Source organism: Geotrypetes seraphini, chromosome 10, assembly GCF_902459505.1.
Source record: "Geotrypetes seraphini chromosome 10, aGeoSer1.1, whole genome shotgun sequence".
NCBI lineage: Eukaryota > Metazoa > Chordata > Amphibia > Gymnophiona > Dermophiidae > Geotrypetes > Geotrypetes seraphini.
In genome coordinates this window covers 8,299,586-8,317,678 of record NC_047093.1, presented here as the reverse complement: position 1 = coordinate 8,317,678, position 18,093 = coordinate 8,299,586, and the positions used below count along the sequence as shown (strand labels likewise).

The window sequence follows — 18,093 nt, the reverse complement described above, 5'->3', positions numbered from 1 at the left end:
TGCCCTGCCATACAGAGAGATCTGGCTCTGTTTTGCAGTCATAGAAACATAGAAAAAGCGGCAGAAAAGGGCTATAGCCCACCAAGTCTGCCCATTCCAAGTATCCACCCCCCCTGAATTTACTCCCTTAAAGATCCCACGTGAGTATCCCATTTTTTCTTAAAATCTGTCACGCTGCTGGCCTTTATCACCTGAGGTGGGAGTCTATTCCAATGATCCACCACTCTTTCGGTGAAGAAGTACTTCCTGGGGTCGCCATGAAACTTCCCTCCCCTGATTTTCAGAGGATGCCCTCTGGTGGTCGAGGGTCCCATGAGCCAGAAGATATCATCTTCTGACTCGATGCGTCCCGTGATGTACTTATACGTTTCAATCATATCTCCCCGTTCTCTTCTTTCCTCAAGTGAGTACAGCCGCAATTTCTTTAGTCTTTCTTCATATGTGAGATCCTTGAGCCCTATGACCATCCTGGTGGCCGTTCGCTGAACCGACTCGATCCTCAGCACGTCCTTTCGGTAGTGTGAGCTCCAAAACTGAACACAGTACTCTAAGTGAGGCCTCACCATGGCTCTGTACAACGGCATTATAACTTCAGGTCTCCTGCTGACGAAACCTCTGTGGATACACCCCATCATTTGTCTTGCCCTGGAGGAAGCCTTCTCCACTTGATTGGCGACCTTCATGTCCTCGCTAATGATCACTCCTAGATCGCGTTCCGCTGTGGTCTTAACCAAGGTCTCACCATTTAGTACATAAGTTCTACGCGGGTTTCTCCTGCCCAAGTGCATTATCTTGCATTTTTTAGCATTGAAGCCTAGCTGCCAAGTATTTGACCATTGTTCCAGCAGCAGTAGGTCGTGTGTCATATTATCAGGTGATAAGCCTATGCCTACTATGTTGCAAAGTTTGGCGTCGTCGGCGAACAGTGATACCCTTCCTCTAAGTCCTTGCGTCATATCTCTTATGAATAAGTTGAATAGAATCAGGCCCAGGACCGATCCCTGCGGCACTCCACTGATCACATCCGACGCTTCGGATGGGGTACCGTTTACCACAACCCTCTGAAGTCTACCGCTCAGCCAATCCCCAACCCATGTAGTTAGAATGTCTCCTAATCCCATCGATTTTAGCTTGTTCAGTAATCTTCGATGAGGGACGCTATCAAATGCTTTACTGAAGTCCAAATATACCACGTCCAGTGACTCTCCGGCGTCCAGTTGTCTAGTAACCCAGTCAAAAAAGCCAATCAGATTAGATTGGCAGGATCTACCCCGGGTGAACCCGTGTTGGTGTGGGTCACGCAGTTTTTCTTTGTCTAGGATTGTGTCAATATTCTGTTTGATCAGTGTTTCCATGAGTTTACACACTATAGACGTGAGACTCACTGGTCTGTAGTTTGCTGTCTCTGTTCTGCATCCCTTTTTGTGGAGTGGGATTACGTTGGCGGTTTTCCAGTCTAAGGGGACCCTTCCTGTGCTTAGGGAAAGATTGAAAAGAACAGATAATGGTTCTGCCAGGACTTCCCTTAACTCCCTGAGCATTCTGGGGTGTAGGTTATCCGGCCCCATGGCTTTGTTTACCTTGAGTCTTGAAAGTTCGCCGTAGACACTACTGGGCGTAAATTCGAAATCATGAAACGGGTCTTTTCGGTTATCTCCTGTCTGCAGCTGTGGACCAGCTCCCGGCGCTTCTCGGGTGAACACTGAACAGAAGTATTGGTTTAGTAGTTCTGCCTTCTCACAGTCTGATTCAGCAAAGTTACCGTCCGATTGCTTCAGGCGTACTATCCCATCTTTGTTTCTTTTCCTGTCACTAATATAGCTGAAGAAAGATTTATCTCCTTTCTTAATTTTCCGTGCTAGCTCTTCCTCCATTCGGAGTTTAGCCTCTCTGACTGCTGTTTTGACAGCTTTGGATATGTCTAGATAGTCCTCTTTTGCCCCCTCTCTGCCTAGATGTTTGTAGGCGATAAATGCGTCTTTTTTCTTTTTAACTAGGTCTGAAATTTCTTTACTGAACCATTGGGGTCTTTTGTTTCTCCTGCTTTTACTTACTGTCTTTATGTATCGGTCTGTTGCTTCATGTAGTATGGACTTAAGAGACGACCACATATGCTCCACATTGTCAGTTTTTGCTTGTTTATGTAGCTCCTGATGGACGAAGTCTCCCATGCGGTTGAAGTCTGTGCCTCTAAAGTTGAGAACCCTTGTTGCTGTGTTTGTTTTTGGGAAACCTTTCTTGAGGTTGAGCCAAACCATATTATGGTCGCTGGAGGCCAGTGTGTCTCCTACTGAGACTTCCGTGACGCTATCTCCGTTGGTGAGAACCAGGTCTAATAACGCCTGGTCCCTGGTGGGCTCCAATACTAATTGTTTGAGACGTGCACCCTTTATGGAGTTTAACATTCTTTTGCTGCTTCCCGTAGTCGCGAAGAGCGTGTTCCAATCTGCATCTGGCATGTTGAAGTCTCCTAGCATTACTGAGTCCCCGCGCAGTGTAATGTTCTCTATGTCCTCAATTAATTCCATGTCTTTGTCCTCTTGTTGTCTGGGAGGTCTATATATCACACCAAGGTATAGGCATTTTTCATTCCCTCTGGCCAGGTTCACCCAGAGGGATTCCCCAGTGTATCTAACATCTGTGATTCTGGTGGTTTTGATACTTTCCTTAGTGCATAGTGCTACTCCTCCTCCCAATTTACCCACTCAGTCGCAACGAAGTAGGTTGTACCCTGGTATAACCATATCCCACCCTTGCGATTCCGTGAACCAGGTTTCGGATATCGCTATCACGTCAAGATCGGCGTTTGTTATCTCATTCTCTAATTCTGGAATTTTATTGCCCAAGCTGTGTGCATTAACATACATAGCCCTCCATATCTGTGCAGAGTTTACTTTGTGAGTTAGTGTGGCTCCTAAAATATCAGTGATATTTCTCCCTGAATTATTGTGGATATCATTGGTACTTACCTTAGACTTAGTAGTGTGAGTGCGACTTGCCTCCTCAGGGTGGTTTCTTACTGCTCTGGAATATAAGTATGTACCCTCCCCCAACTTACCTAGTTTAAAGCCCTATGTAGTAGGCGGGCCAATCGATGTCCAAATACGTTTCTACCTCTTCTGGTTAGGTGGAGCCCGTCTGGTCCTTGTAGTCCTTGGAGCGTCTCGCCGTGGTTTAGGAATCCAAAGTTCATTTCTATGCACCATTCTCTGAGCCATTTGTTAGTCCGTTGAATACGCTCTTCTCTAGCTCTGCCTTTGTTTCTTACTGGAAGAATTGACGAAAAGACCACCTGTGCACCTATCTGCTTCAACTTCCTTCCCAGCGCTCCAAAATCTCTGGGGATGTTCTCTGTGGCATTCCTAGTAGTGTCGTTTGTGCCTACATGGATGAGAAACATGGGAAAATAATCATTAGGTTTTAGAATTTTGTCTAGGTTAGTGGTAATATCCTGGATCCTGGCTCCAGGGAGACAGCAGACCTCTCTTGACTGCAAATTAGGCCTGCAAATTGGTCCCTCGGTGCCCCTTAGCATGGAGTCACCAATGACTACCACTCTTCGTTCCTTCCGAGGGGGCCGGTCTGCGTGCTCTGGATCTGACGTTGTGAGCTGGGTATCCTCATGAGCCTCTTCTGCTATTTCCTCGGTGGTTCCATCCTGTAAGATCTGAAATCTATTTCTTAGGGTTAGCTGTGGTAATGATGAACGGTTATCCTGTTGAAGAGAAAAAGAAGAAGAAGAAGAGAGTGAGAATGAGGTGGGTTTATTTCGCTTGCCCGTAGAGGAGGTTACTAGTTGCCAGGGACCAGCATCTCCAATCATCTCCTGTACTCCAATCGTTGTGTTTAGTGCTGTAGGTATGGGCGTGTCGAGGATGGACCTGTCGTGGGTTCTCTCTGTGATGTGTGACAGTTCCAGGATGGCTTCGTCGATGAAGGCCTCGTCATCCCTTATGCTCCTCAGGCGCTTTACCTAAATTTGCAACCTTGAGAAGGGGGAAAGGGGCCAAGGAGGAGATGGGATGTCTATGAACTATGTATGTCAACCTTGTAATCTGTTCTGAGCTTGTTGGGGAGGACGGACAGGATATAAAACGAACCAAATAAATCATGCTTCTTTCCTAGATGGACCTGGGACTTGGCACATGTCCAGTCATTAACAGCATTTACTTACTGGACTTTAACTGGCCGTCACTGGCTAGATCTCCACTTGAAGCAAAGTTTCAACCAATAGTAGCAGCCTTTTTAAGTTGGTAAACGATTTATACAATTTAGAAACATTCACTGACACTCCCGAAGAACCTACTCTAACTGCAAAATACAAAAATTAAGATCTTCGCTAACCACCCCAGCCAAGCACCACTGGTGCTACCCCATTCTGCAAGATTTAGACGATTCCAGAGCTGATCTGTTCTGGAATAAATTCTCAACCATTGACTGGCAAACTTTTAGTAAATACTACAATAAGTATGTTAATTCCCACTGCAGATTGGATCCCTGTCCTCCAAATGTCATGAAATCTGCCCCAGTCAATTTTAAGGCCAAGATGCTGACTTGGGTAAATTTTCTACTATCCTCAGGGAAGTTCCCAGTGGATCAAGGCCACATAATGATTACACCAATTTAAAAAAATGCAAAAGAACCATCTAACATCGCATCTAACTTCAGACCTATCGCCAAAATCCCTCTGGCAACCAAAATAGCAGAAGGGGTGGTAAATTCCGAGCTCACCACATATTTGGAGAAACACAACATCTTACATGACAACCAATCCGGCTTCCGGTCAAGTCACAGTACTGAAACAATTATAGCTTCTCTGTTTGATTACCTTCACCTACTTTTCAGCCAAGACTCATGTGCTCTGATATTGCAACTTGATCTGAGTAGTGCATTTGACTTGGTTGACCATGCTATTCTGCTGGACTGTTTAACATCTGTTGGAATCTCAGGCCATGTTCTCAACTGGTTCCAAGGATTTCTGGGAAATAGATCCTATAAGATGTTTAAGGACAATACTATCTCCTACGGTTGTGACAACCCTTGTGGGGTCCCACAGGGCTCCCCCCTGTCCACCACCCTGTTTAACATCTACCTTGCCTCCCTAGGAAACCTCTTGCAGAATCTAAAGCTCAAATTCTTCATCTACGCAGACAACATCACCATAGTCATTCCACTATCCTGCTTTACATCTGAGCTGCTAAATTCCATATCATTCATTCTAAATCAGGTTGAACTCTGGATGTCAGCGTTTAGATTAAAGCTAAATTCAGAAAAAACTAAATTTTTCTTGGCAGACCCAAATGACAAAATCAAGGAAACTACACTACATGTAAATGGGCTGGATTACTGTATTGAGCAATCCTTAAAAACACTAGGAGTCACCTTAGACAAGCATCTCACTCTGGAGAAACACTCTGACCTAGTATTTAAGAAGAGTATCTCGGTGCTTTGGAATACTTTGATGACGCCTCCTTTCGCCTGTTGGTACAATCTGCTATTCTGAGTATTCTGGACTACTGTAACATCATATACTTAGGCGCCTTCAAGAAAATCTCCAAGAAGTTGAGGTTGGTCCAAAACACTGCCGTCTGTCTCATCTTTGGCTTGAAGAAGTGGGAACACATAACCCCTTTCTACCACAAGTTGAACTGGCTGCTGTTCGAATCCAGAGTTCTATTTAGGTTCTCATGCATCTGCTACAAAACAATATTTGGTCTGTCACCGGATTATCTTTACCCATACTTCAACCTGAATTACAACAATAAGAGCTCCCGCAGAATAAATCTGTTCGCTTTTCCCTCACTGAAATCGTGTCATCTTAAAAGATTCTTCGAAAAAACCTTCTCTTTTCAAGCGGCCAAACGAAACTCATGGCTCATCCAAATTGTGCTTGATGCCTCTTCTTATCTCAATTTTAGAAAACAGATTAAAACTCAACTTTTCAACAGACCAAATCCTTAACGTTCTCCATCATTATCCCTTCCCATTCTTTAAGATTGTTGCTCCCCCCTATTGGTTTGTATGTACTTTTTTTTCCTTCACTTAAATTGTAGACGTATAACTTGTTTGACTATGATTGCTTTGTTATGTTCTTCAATTTCAATTGCATTGTTTGTATTACATTTAACTGCTGTGAACCGCCTAGAACTCCCTGGGTATGGCGGTATATAAAAATAAAATTATTATTATTATTATTATATTTCAGTCAAGGCACTGACCGCCAGGCAATATTATTCATTGAAGTTCAGTGTGGGCTCTGAGCCCTTATATCAGCCCAGCCAAGGAAACAAAAGTCATTGTTATTGCTACAGGAGTTTCTCAGCCCCCTAAGGGTTTTCACTGAGACTGCTATAGCACATCTCGAGTGACTGCAAGGCGTTATCAAAAGAAAATGACCAGAAGAAACCCCACAAAGTCGATTCTTATCTTTTGTGGGGGTGGGCTACCATTGGGGGGAGGGACTGGGCATTCCTCCTGCCGTTGAACTTTGGGGGGGGGGAGAGATGTCAGCAGGAGAGATTGGGCATTTCTCCTGCCGGCGAAGGATGCGGAGGTGTCCAGCAGGAGGGACTGCTGGACATTCCTCCTGCTGGCTTGCGGGGGGGGGGGGGAAGTGTTACAGCGGGTTTGGGCATGAGGGACTGGGCATCGCTCCTGTCGGCAAACTTTGGAGGGGTTTGCGGCAGTTCAGGCAGGAGGGATTGGGCATCCTTCCTGCCTTGATGCTTGCGGGGGTTGCGGCAGGTTCCAGCAGGAGGGACTGGGCATCCCTCCTGCCGCAATTGTTACAGGGCGGATTGCCTGGGCCGCTGAGCTGATAGCAGCAGCCGTGATCAGCTCAGCAGCCCGATCCGGAACTTATACCTGTTTTGACTTAGTCTAAGTCAAAATGTATAAGTTCCGTCCAGGTAACCTGTTAAACTTTCAATTATCGCTGCCGGACAACTAAGTCTAGGTCGGCTCACATTCCGCCCTAACCACTCCTCGAAAAATGTCCCTTTTCACTCTGGGCACACAGTGGCAGTCAAAAGGCCTAAGCTGCTTTTAGATATGTCTAAAATCCATTTTGATTATTGGTACTTGTATGACCTGTTTTTATGATCGTCCAAATGCTGATTTAGGCGGGTTTTTAGATGTATTTTCTTTTCGATTATGAGCCCCTTAGTGTATAACTCTGGTACTGAACCTGGTATAAATCCTGGTGTGCAGCTCCCAGATTCTAACGCCTCTGAAGCGCCCATGTCCCTCCTATAAACACACCCTTTTTGGGGTTGTGTGCAAAAGGGTTATGGCACGCACATCCAAATTAGAGCCATTAAATGCCAATAGTTGATTGTTAATGGCCAACTATTGATCACTAATGGCTCGTTAACTAATTTAATTGCGTGCAGATCTCACGATTGCGAGCAATTTTGGACAGGGTATAGTGCGTACTTTTTCAGAAAGAACGTGCCCTCTTTGCTGATTGGGTTAGGAATGGAAAAATGTGCAAATGTACAAGCTGCTCATTGGTTTCATACTTGTGTTAATTGAACTCCTTTCTAGGTTTGATGTTGCCAAAAGAGAAGCAGAAATATCCAAATTCTGAATAGTTTGGTTCCCAAACAAGATTAACAATCACAAATCACAAGCTGCTTCATTCAAAAGGTCTCAGATGGAACATAAGAACATAAGAAGTTGCCTCCACTGGGTCAGACCAGAGGTCCATCTCGCCCAGCGGTCCGCACCCGCGGCGGCCCATCAGGTCCACGACCTGTGAAGTGGTTTATGAACACCTCTACAACCTACCTCAAGTTCTATCTGTACCCCTCTATCCCCTTATCCTCCAGGAACCTATCCAAACCCTCCTTGAACCCTTGTACAGAGTTCTGGCCTATCACATCCTCTGGAAGTGCGTTCCATGTGTCCACCACCCTCTGGGTAAAAAAGAACTTCCTAGCATTTGTTCTAAACCTGTCCCCTTTCAATTTCTTCGAGTGACCCCTAGTGTTTGTGGCTCCCCATAGTTTGAAGAATCTGTCCTTATTTACTTTCTCTATGCCCTTTAGGATTTTGAAGGTTTCTATCATGTCCCCTCTAAGTCTCCTCTTCTCTAGGGAGAACAGACCCAGCATTTTTAACCTGTCAGCGTATGAAAAATTTTCCATACCTTTTATCAGTTTAGTCGCCCTCCTCTGCACTCCCTCGAGTACCGCCATGTCCTTCTTGTGGTACGGCGCCCAGTACTACACACAGTACTCCAGGTGCGGGCGCACCATTGCGCGATATAGCGGCATAATGACTTCTTTCGTCCTGGTTGTGATACCCTTTTTGATGATGCCCAGCATTCTGTTTGCTTTCTTTGAGGCTGTCGCACACTGTGCCGATGGTTTCAGTGATGTGTCTACCATCACCCCCAGGTCCCTTTCAAGGTTACTCACCCCTAGCAGTGTTCCCCCCATTTTGTAGCTGAACATCGGGTTCTTTTTCCCTACATGCATGGCCTTGCATTTCTGTACGTTAAAACTCATTTGCCACTTGTTTGCCCAGTCTTCCAGTCTCGTTAGGTCCCTTTGCAGGTCTTCACAGTCTTCCGTGTTTCTAACCCTGCTGTAGAGTTTGGTGTAATCAGCAAATTTGATAACCTCACATTTTGTCCCCGTCTCCAGACTGACCCAGTTTCGCTTCGGCATCCATTTTTGCGTTGCACTGTCGGCTCGTGATCATTTTAATTGCGGGTCGTTTTAAACCTTATCAACCATGGACCCCTGAGGAAGGCGTGTTTTCCGAAACACGGACCGTGTTGGGTCCCCTGGTTTGTAAAAAGGTGACATTAGTAACAGCATGAAATATCTGGTATAATAAACTTAGCCTGCATCTTATACACTGTCTGCAGTTTTTTTCTTGACTGGCCCATGCTTACATAATCTGGGAAGGCTGTAAGTCGATTGCATAGTCTAAACATGGCTTGCTAATTGCTTGTGTTCTGTTTCAGCTGTTGGGGAAACAAGGATATTGTCTCTTCGGTGTTTAATGGACAGTGCTGCGTGCATCTGGTAGAGCTATAGGAATAATAAATAGTAGTAGTAGTCGTCATTTTGGTGAATAATTAGAGCGGAAGAATCTAAGCCTGAGATGAAAATGACCTTTGGTCAAACAAGAGACCTGAAGCAGAGATCAACACATGATGATGCTGTATTGGCTTTTTGCATGCCAGATTGAAGACATTATGATTGGACTAGATCAGTGGTTCCCAACCCTGTCCTGGAGGACCACCAGGCCAATCGGGTTTTCAGGATAGCTCTAATGAATATGCATGGAGCAGATTTGTATGCCTGTCACCTCCATTATATGTAAATCTCTCTCATGCATATTCATTAGGGCTAGTCTGAAAACCCGACTGGCCTAGTGGTCCTCCAGGACAAGGTTGAGAACCACTGGACTAGACTGTGTACAATTCCGGAGGCCGCACCTTCAAAAAGATATAAAAAGGATGGAGTCGGTCCAGAAGAAGGCTACTGAAATGGTGCATGGTCTTTGTCATAAGCTGTATGGGGACAGACTTAAAGATCTCAAAGGAAAGGCAGGAGAGGGGAGATATGATAGAGATGTTGAAATACCTACATGACGTAAGTGCGCATGAGTCGAGTCTCTTTCATTTGAAAGGAAGCTCTGGAATGAGAAGGCATAGGTTGAAGATAAGAGGAAGGGTGGTAGATGCGTGGAACAGTCTCGTGGTGGAGACAGAACTGTCTGAATCCAAGAAAGCCTGGGATAGTCACGTGGGATCTCTTAGAGATAGGAAGAGATAATGGTTACTGCGGATGGGCAGACTGGATGGGCCATTTGGCCTTTATCTGCCATCATGTTTCTCAGAATCTCCTTGTCATACCCTCTTTAAAATCGATAAATATGTTGCGTTCCAATAACTTTGCGGTTACTGCCCCTACCCTATGGAATTCGCTGCCTAACCACTTGCGCTGTGAATCTGATTTAAAACAATTTAAAGCAAAACTAAAAACATTCTTGTTCCAAGACGCTTTTGGATAACAACTGTCCTCTTAAAATAACTGCTTTTTACCCTAACCTATTGTCTTTCCCTTTGATGTTGCTCCTTTTCTATAATAATTGTAGTTCTTCCCCACTACCCTAATGTTTGAAGTAGTTTTGTACGTTACATCAAAACCTTCTGTTATGTTTGGATGTTATCTAGCATCCCTTGTTTTTATGTGCTTTTATGTAATTTTATATTGTAAAACGCTTAGAAATCTGAATAAGCGGTCTAAAATTTTTTTTAATAAACTTGCAACTATGACTACTGATTTCCTACAAATTATACTGAAGACACTATGATGGGGCCACTGTGCTAAAGATACATAATTCTGAATTATTTTTAGTTGTTTTGGAATGGTGGTTGGATTAACACATTTTCAGACTCACAAAGAATTATTTTGAATGCCATGAGGGTCATTTTCGATAGGACATCTAGTCCGACTTTGGACATTTCCCACAAATCGTCTAAAGTCAAAGGCAGAGGAACAGCAATTTCCGAACGGGATGTCTAAATATTTAGATTTTTCAAAAATCCCCTACTTGAACGTCTCTGCCGTCAAAACATCTAGGTCGATAGGACATCTAACTTTATTCACCATTTTTAACCACAGAAGTGTCCACGTTAGAAGCATCCACATCAGCACCATTTAGAAGGGGGGGGGAGGAGGCACCATTGTAATGGACTGGCCACATAGACATGCCAATACAGCAGTGGGATACCTTAGTGGGCATGGCTGTGAACGTCACATAAAGAGTTCCGGATATACATCTCACCATAACCCCTTTATAATTTATGGTGATCCTTCCAAAACTCCCCTAAAATTTACTATACCCACCTGTCTACCACCCCAATAGCCCTTATGGCTGCAGGTGGCACATATATGGCAGTACAGTAGGGTTTTGGTAGGTGCATGTTTCACCATGAATGCAGCGATTGTAGTGGCTTATGGGCCTGGGTCCTCACTCTCTATGGCTCATATTTTTTGGGTGGTGGGAGGGGTTTAGAGACCACTGGGAGAGAGAGTGTGTGTGTGTGTGGGTCATTACTTAATCCCTCCAGTGGTCATCTGGTCAGTTTGTGTACCTTTTTGACACTTAGACACTTCTATAACAGGTCTAGTTCGAAACGTCTAAGTTCCATCTAGGACGTCTAGGATTATCGTAGCAAAACATCCAAGTCTAACCTGGCCCGCAGCACGCCCAAAACATGCCCTTTGCGAGTTGGATGTTTTGGAGGGCTATTGTCCCGCAAAATATCTAAGTTCCTTGTTTTCGATTATCGGCACTTGGACGTTTTGCAGAGAAAAATGGCCAAGTGCTGATTTTGGGATGTTTTTGTGTTTTGAAAATGCCCCTATGTATCATAAGGTATAAATGTGATTATAGTCTGCCAAACACACATTTATAGAGAATTTTGTTCTGTTGGTTTGTATCTATTTATAAACCCTTTTCCTAATTACTTTAGTGGCAGAATAGCACACAACACTAGTGCCCTTAGCAAGGAACCATCTGCAGAAGCGTCCCGTGTGCTCCCTTGGGATAGCACACAAGTTTTGTGCAGGTCCTATTTACAGAGAATTTGCTTACTGTATTGACAAGAAAAAAACTTGAAAGTCTGTTAACGGTGGAGAGTGGATCTGTAGGATTAGGTTACACTAGGCTTTATTTGACACATTTGATCTTGGTATCAGATTCCTTGGGTTACCCTGCAGGATGCTGGTAGATGAGCCATATGCCAGAGGGATATTTAAATGAATTTTCAGCGCCAGTAGGCTTCTTCAACCTTCTGTACAGCCTTTCACTGTTCTGGTACTGAGTCCCCTGACGGTTCTGTTCAAGTTCATCAAATTACATTCCACGACATCATGAATGCATATGTCATCCTCCTGAAGAAGGACCCAGGGTGGCTTTACAACACAGCAAAGTACAATAGCATTCAATGCTGTACACCACCCTTCCCATCTCTTCTCACTGAGCAGCAGCATCCCAGAATTTAAGGGCCCTTTTACTAAAGCTTAACATGTGCTAAATGCTGCACATCCTATTTGATACTTATGGATAGCGAATGCTAATGTCCCTTAGAGCTGCTCTGCTATTTCTATAGTCTTATCACTAATGCAAACAGCATCTCTGCTACTGCTTAGACTACGAAAGGGATCAATTCTGAGCTGCAGCTTCCCTGGAGAACTGACTTTGGAATAGAAAAGGACATTTCCTCAATGAACTGCAGGCAAAACCAAGCCTGAACCCAGGCAGAAGTGTGTCTAAGGAGGAGCAGACCTTTGTCTACTGCAAGGGCTCCACCGTGGGGACTTCCCATTCTTCTTTCCGTCTAATGTCCCTCCCAGCAGATGAATCCCATCTAGAAACCTAAGCCCAGCCTGGGTTCCAAGAGCAGGTCCCCACAGCAACGGGGCTACTGAGGTCAGCCTTGCAAAGGCTCCTCTGTCACCTGCTTCTTGCATTGTTTGGGTAGCTGTAAGTTCACCCGGGTGTGTGCATGTGTGCGTTTGCAGCACGTGTCCAGGTAAGTGAGCTTCACACTGCAGAATGAAGGAACAAAGAGGAGTTCTTAATGCAACCATCTTGCCAGCGTTCCTTGACAAATAAGATCTTTATCTCTCAACAAATATTAGCCTATGACATTGTTACCAGTGAAGCTACACTGGGGTTTTTATCATATTAACAGCTAGCATGCATCAATGAGAAAGGGCGGGAGTAGGAAGAAGGGGAAAGGAAGCATGAAGAATCTACTTCCCTGTATTAAGCTATCTCAAGCCAGACTGGGTTAATCCACTATTGGGTCAATATTCAAAGCAATTTAACTGGCAGGAGAGGCTGATAGTCAGCCAGACTTAACTGGTTTGCCATAGCTGGCAATTTTGTGTGTGGTCCGGGGACGGAGTTGGCACTTATGTGGTTATAGTGCTGATACTCAGCAGTAATCGCCTGTCTGAACAAATCAGACCACATAAAACACAGTCCTAGCACTGTTCGGTTTAACTAAGGCAATCACATACAGTACTAGGTATCGCACTTAACCACAGAAGCAATAACCAGCCACACATAGCAGATATTTAACCAATGCTTAGATATGGCCCAGCATGACCACCAACCACTCCCGGCTGAATATTTACCCCTCCGTTTACAATGCAATATCCACTGTTTAATTAGTAGCTGCTTTTCAGTGTCTGTACTGTAAACTTGACCGCTTTATCTGAAATCTGTGTCAATCTGGGTAACTTCTATTTTTCCTAACCAATATTACAAGATCACTGATCCTTTACCTTGCCTGATGGAGACGTATCTGTTATTCGAAGCCACAAAAACCACCTGAGGGTGACTCTCCTCGAGGTCAAAAAGCTCATCCTTGCCAGGTTTGGAGCTCCTCCCTGATTTTAGGGTTCCTGTAGGTCCTATAGGACTCAAGTACTTCCCATCACAATCTTTAAAGGCTAGTTTTCCTTCTTTGAACTCCAGAGTATAGCCAGTCCCAGTATCTGCTCCCCTAACCAGCTTCCCATCGTTCCTCAAATACCTGTTGTCAGAAGTTTTTAAGCAATACTTTTTGTCGTGGAAGATCAGGGTAATGAGAGAATCTACTCCCCATGGAATGTTGCTGTCCATGGCGATCTCATCTTCTTGGGCACTCAGGTGTGCATATCGTCTCCTGCTGACACTCAGGAGATTGGCTTGAGGGTGGATGGCTAAGTGTACGGTCCAGAGCTCTAACTCAGTGATGGTTTGGGCAAAGCAGGAGAGTCTGTCTTCTGATCCTCCAAAGAAGCGTTTGTGGGGTTCTGATTGTAGGGCCCATCTCCCGTCGGACTGTGCAATGATCACAAACCTGCAGTCTCCATCTGGTTTCTCAGCCTCACAAGATACCTTGCCATCTTTATCAGCAGTCAGGTATCGTCCTAAGTGGCTTTTCAGGAAGACCACGGAGCTATCTACTTCATCCTGCTGTAAGGTCCATATCTGTTTCTTCTTCAGACTTACAGCAGAAGCATAGACCTTGAAGCCAAAGACTTCAGCAGTCAGGTATCTATTATCATAGTTGATTAAGCCAAACTGAATCTTCAAAACTTGGTGTATTCCATTGATTGGCATTTTTGACTTGAAAGGAATGCACCTTCTGACCTGAGGGGAGGAGGAGATGTTTCCTCAGCACTCTGCTGGCAATCTTGGGAGATCTGAAGTACAATGGATTAGCTCAGAAGCAGCTCGTTTCAGTGCCTAGTGATGGAGCGCTGATCCAGTTCCTCGGACCTTTGCGTTTGACAGCACCGACTGCTGTCATTTAATCTGCAAACCATGAAAGTGTTAGTAGCCTTTCCCTCCAGACAGAGAGCTTTAGAGCCTCTCTGGCTCATTATATTGCTACATTCAAGAGGAGAATTCCCAGCTCACTGGAACTCCGGATTTCAGTAAGATACAAGCCCTCGGTAACTAATAGTAGGACTTTTGCTTAGGCGACAAAGAGGCAGGAAACAAGGGCGGCTCTGGGAATCAGCTCCTTGCTGAGCAAAGCCTTAGTCCTTATGAAGTGATCTTTCTAGGCTACTTTTCTTCACTTCCACCTCAAAAGAGGTGGATTTTCTCCGACATCCTTTCTTTAGGGCTCCTCGGGCAATTAATTCTTCTGTCTTCTGTTTCCTGCTGCCTCTGACTGCAAGAGAGCAGCTAGCAAAACCAGGACAGTAACCTGACCTCTCCTCCCCCTCCAACCATATCCCTTATTCACCTGTATAAAATTACTTGATTATCTGATTGCTGTGGACTTGCTATAGGTCACCTCCTAGCGCCATCCTTCTCCAGCCCATTGTCTAATCGTCTTAATAATTATGCACACATTGTATTAGTTTAATCTGCTTAACCTTCCTAAGGGCTCCCTGCAGTGCTGTGTCTCCATCTGTCCCTAGCTCTGGCAAGCTTCTAAAGCAATGATCTGGCCTCCAGAGTCCAATGAGAAGACTGCTAGCGTGTGCTCTTTTATTGCACAATTCAACATAACAGCGAGTTGGTCCTCAGATGGCAGCCAGCTAGCCAAAGAGCAGAATTAACACATCTGCAAGAGAGCAGGGGGATGCATAAACAGATGTTGGGTGGACCATATTTCAGTGTCAAAGGCAAAGTTACAGTATATATTGCTCTTACAAGAAGCTGAGACTTAATCTGTTTTATGTATTTTAAAAATGGTATTTACAATATATGCATGCACTACTGTTTTGATGAAGGGGCTGACCTCTGAAATTCATGCACTTCAGAATTAGGTGAATTATTACAAGAGATACTGTATTTCCAGCTTCACCAGTGCTGGCCTTCTGACAACCAGCTGTCTCTGAAGTAAAATCAGTGAAAAACACACTACCAGAAGCTGAAATGAAGAGCAGGGCACTGGTTTTTGCCTGCAGATATCACTGAAACGCGTGAGTTATTCACAAGAGAAAAACATTCAGTATAAAGGGACCCTAAGGCTCTTCCTCAAATGTTCAATGCAGAAAATTTGAAGAGGGGCTACAGCGAGAGATTAGAGAAACTGGGCCTCTTCTCCCTTGAAAAGAGGAGACTGAGAGGGGACATGAAAGAAACATTCAAAACAATGAAGGAAATAGACTTAGTAGATAAACGCAGGTTGTTCACCCTCTCCAAGGTAGGGAGAACGAGAGGGCACTCTCTAAAGTTAAAAGGGGATAGATTCTGTATAAATGTAAGGAAGTTCTTCTTCACCCAGAGAGTGGTGGAAAACTGGAACGCTCTTCTGGAGGCTGTTATGGGGGAAAACACCCTCCAGGGATTCAAGACAAAGTTGGACAAGTTCCTGCTAAACTGGAATGTACGCAGGTGAGGCTGGACTCATTTAGAGCACTGGTCTTTGACCTGGGGGCTGCTGTGTGAGTGGACTGCTGGGTACGATGGACCACTGGTCTGACCCAGCAGCGACAATTCTTATGTTCTTATGTACTGGGGAGACGAGACAGATATGGCACCCCCTCTGAAATGACGGAGGTGATCAGTGGAGTGCCCCAGGGCTCTGTCTTGGGCCCGATACTGTTCAATATCTTTATAAGGGACTTGGCAGAAGGGCTCCGATGTAAGATAACATTATTTGCCGATGATGCCAAACTAAGCAATGTAGTGGGCAAAAGCACAATAGATAAAAATTCAATGCCCGACAATATGATGCATGACCTACTCTTACTAGAGAGCTGGTCTAAGACATGGAAGCTCAGCTTCAATGCCAAAAAATGCAAAGTTATGCACCTGGGTACCCAGAATCCATGCAGGACTTATACCCTTAATGGCGAGATCCTAACAAGAACGGTTGCAGAACGAGACTTAGGGGTGATCGTCAGTGAGGACATGAAGGCTGCCAATCAAGTGGAGCAAGCTTCTTCCAAGGCAAGACAAATCATAGGTTGCATACGCAGGGGTTTCGTCAGCCGTAAGCCTGAAGTCATTATGCCTTTGTATAGATCCATGGTGAGACCGCACCTGGAATACTGTGTGCAATTCTGGAGGCCACATTACCGTAAGGATGTGCTGAGGCTGGAATCGGTCCAGAGAATGGCCACCCGGATGGTCTCAGGACTGAAGGATCTCCCGTACGAAGAACGGTTAGATAAATTACAGCTATACTCGCTCGAGGAGCGCAGAGAGAGGGGAGACATGATCGAGACGTTTAAGTATCTCACGGGCCGCATCGAGGTAGAAGAAGATATCTTCTTTTTCAGGGGTCCCACGGCATCAAGAGGACACCTGTGGAAAATCAGAGGCGGGAAACTGCATGGTGACACCAGGAAGTTCTTTTTCACCGAAAGGGTGGTCGATCGCTGGAATGGTCTTCCACTTCAGGTGATTGAGGTCAGCAGCGTGCCTGATTTTAAGGCCAAATGGGATCGACACGTGGGTTCTATTCGCAAAGGCAGGGGAGGGTCATTAGGGTGGGCAGACTGGATGGGCCGTGGCCCTTATCTGCCGTCGATTTCTATGTTTCTATGTTTAGATATAAAGAGAAGAATCACAGAGGCACTGCAAAGCAGATAAAAGTGACTCCCTTGTGGGTAATTTTCAAGATCTGGATGCTGCATCAGTGACCTCATGGTCAAAATACTAACAGGTAATTTGACTACAATTGAGGAACGTAGAAAGCATAGAAACATGATGGTAGATCCAGTCTGCCCACCTATAGCATCCACTTTCTCCTCCTTTCCGTAAGAAATGTCACGCTTTCTTGAATTCATTGTACTACCTTTCAATGAGGATCTGGCTTTTCTGTCACATCATATACCATAAAATGATACTGTTGTCATCTTCCGATTATCCATCCAGCTCTCCCTCCCTCTGACAACCTATCCCTTGAGACCTATATTCCCTCTAAGCAGACCACGTAAGCAATTGCTCATTCATTCTGGGAGTGTCACTCACAGATTCTACCCAGTGACAAATACTTGCAAATTGTTGGTTTTTAGAGCTTGTAGCTCATAGTGGTATCTGCCACTCTCTGAAGGTTACACCCCTCTAGGTTATCATCCTTTTGCTAGGCAAGGATCCTCTACATTTATTCCACGCCCTTTGGTATTCTGTCAATGCCCACCTGCCATCTGTCTGATAAGTGGGTTCATTCACCCACAGCATTTGGATATTTCTTCCACAAAACATACCAACCATGTATTGAGTTGATACATTTAAACATGAATGCTAGGTGAAGAATTTTAAACATAAGGAAGATGTGCAACTGTGTGTGTAACAGGAGACCCTGCCCAGGCCTGCTCATGGCACTTGCAAATTATCTTATAGAAGAGTGTCTTTGGCAGATGTAAGTGGCACCTGCTTGTGGGCACCTCAATATAGAATTGCCCCATTTACGTATATATTTTATATTTCATTTATTTATATACCACTTATAATCTAAGGAGCTCATAATCAAAACAGAAATATGTCTAAAATCCCACCTAAATCGGCACTTGGACAATCAAAAAGACAGGTCGTCCAAGTGCCGATAATCGAAACAGGTTTTACACATATCTAAAAGCAGCTTAGGCCTTTTCCCTGCCACTG

At 44.7% G+C, this 18,093-nt stretch overlaps 1 protein-coding gene across 2 annotated transcripts in view; it reads right to left on the bottom strand.

The window, feature by feature from the left end:
• The window catches only part of FSCN2 (fascin actin-bundling protein 2, retinal), a 36,808-nt gene extending 22,666 nt beyond the window's left edge, over nucleotides 1-14,142 (bottom strand). For both annotated transcript variants that reach the window (XM_033961268.1, XM_033961269.1), the window contains exon 1: nucleotides 13,320-14,142. In XM_033961268.1, the coding sequence (XP_033817159.1) occupies nucleotides 13,320-14,142 (823 nt within the window). The remainder of the gene's footprint in view (nucleotides 1-13,319) is intronic.
• Nucleotides 14,143-18,093: the final 3,951 nt, after the last annotated feature.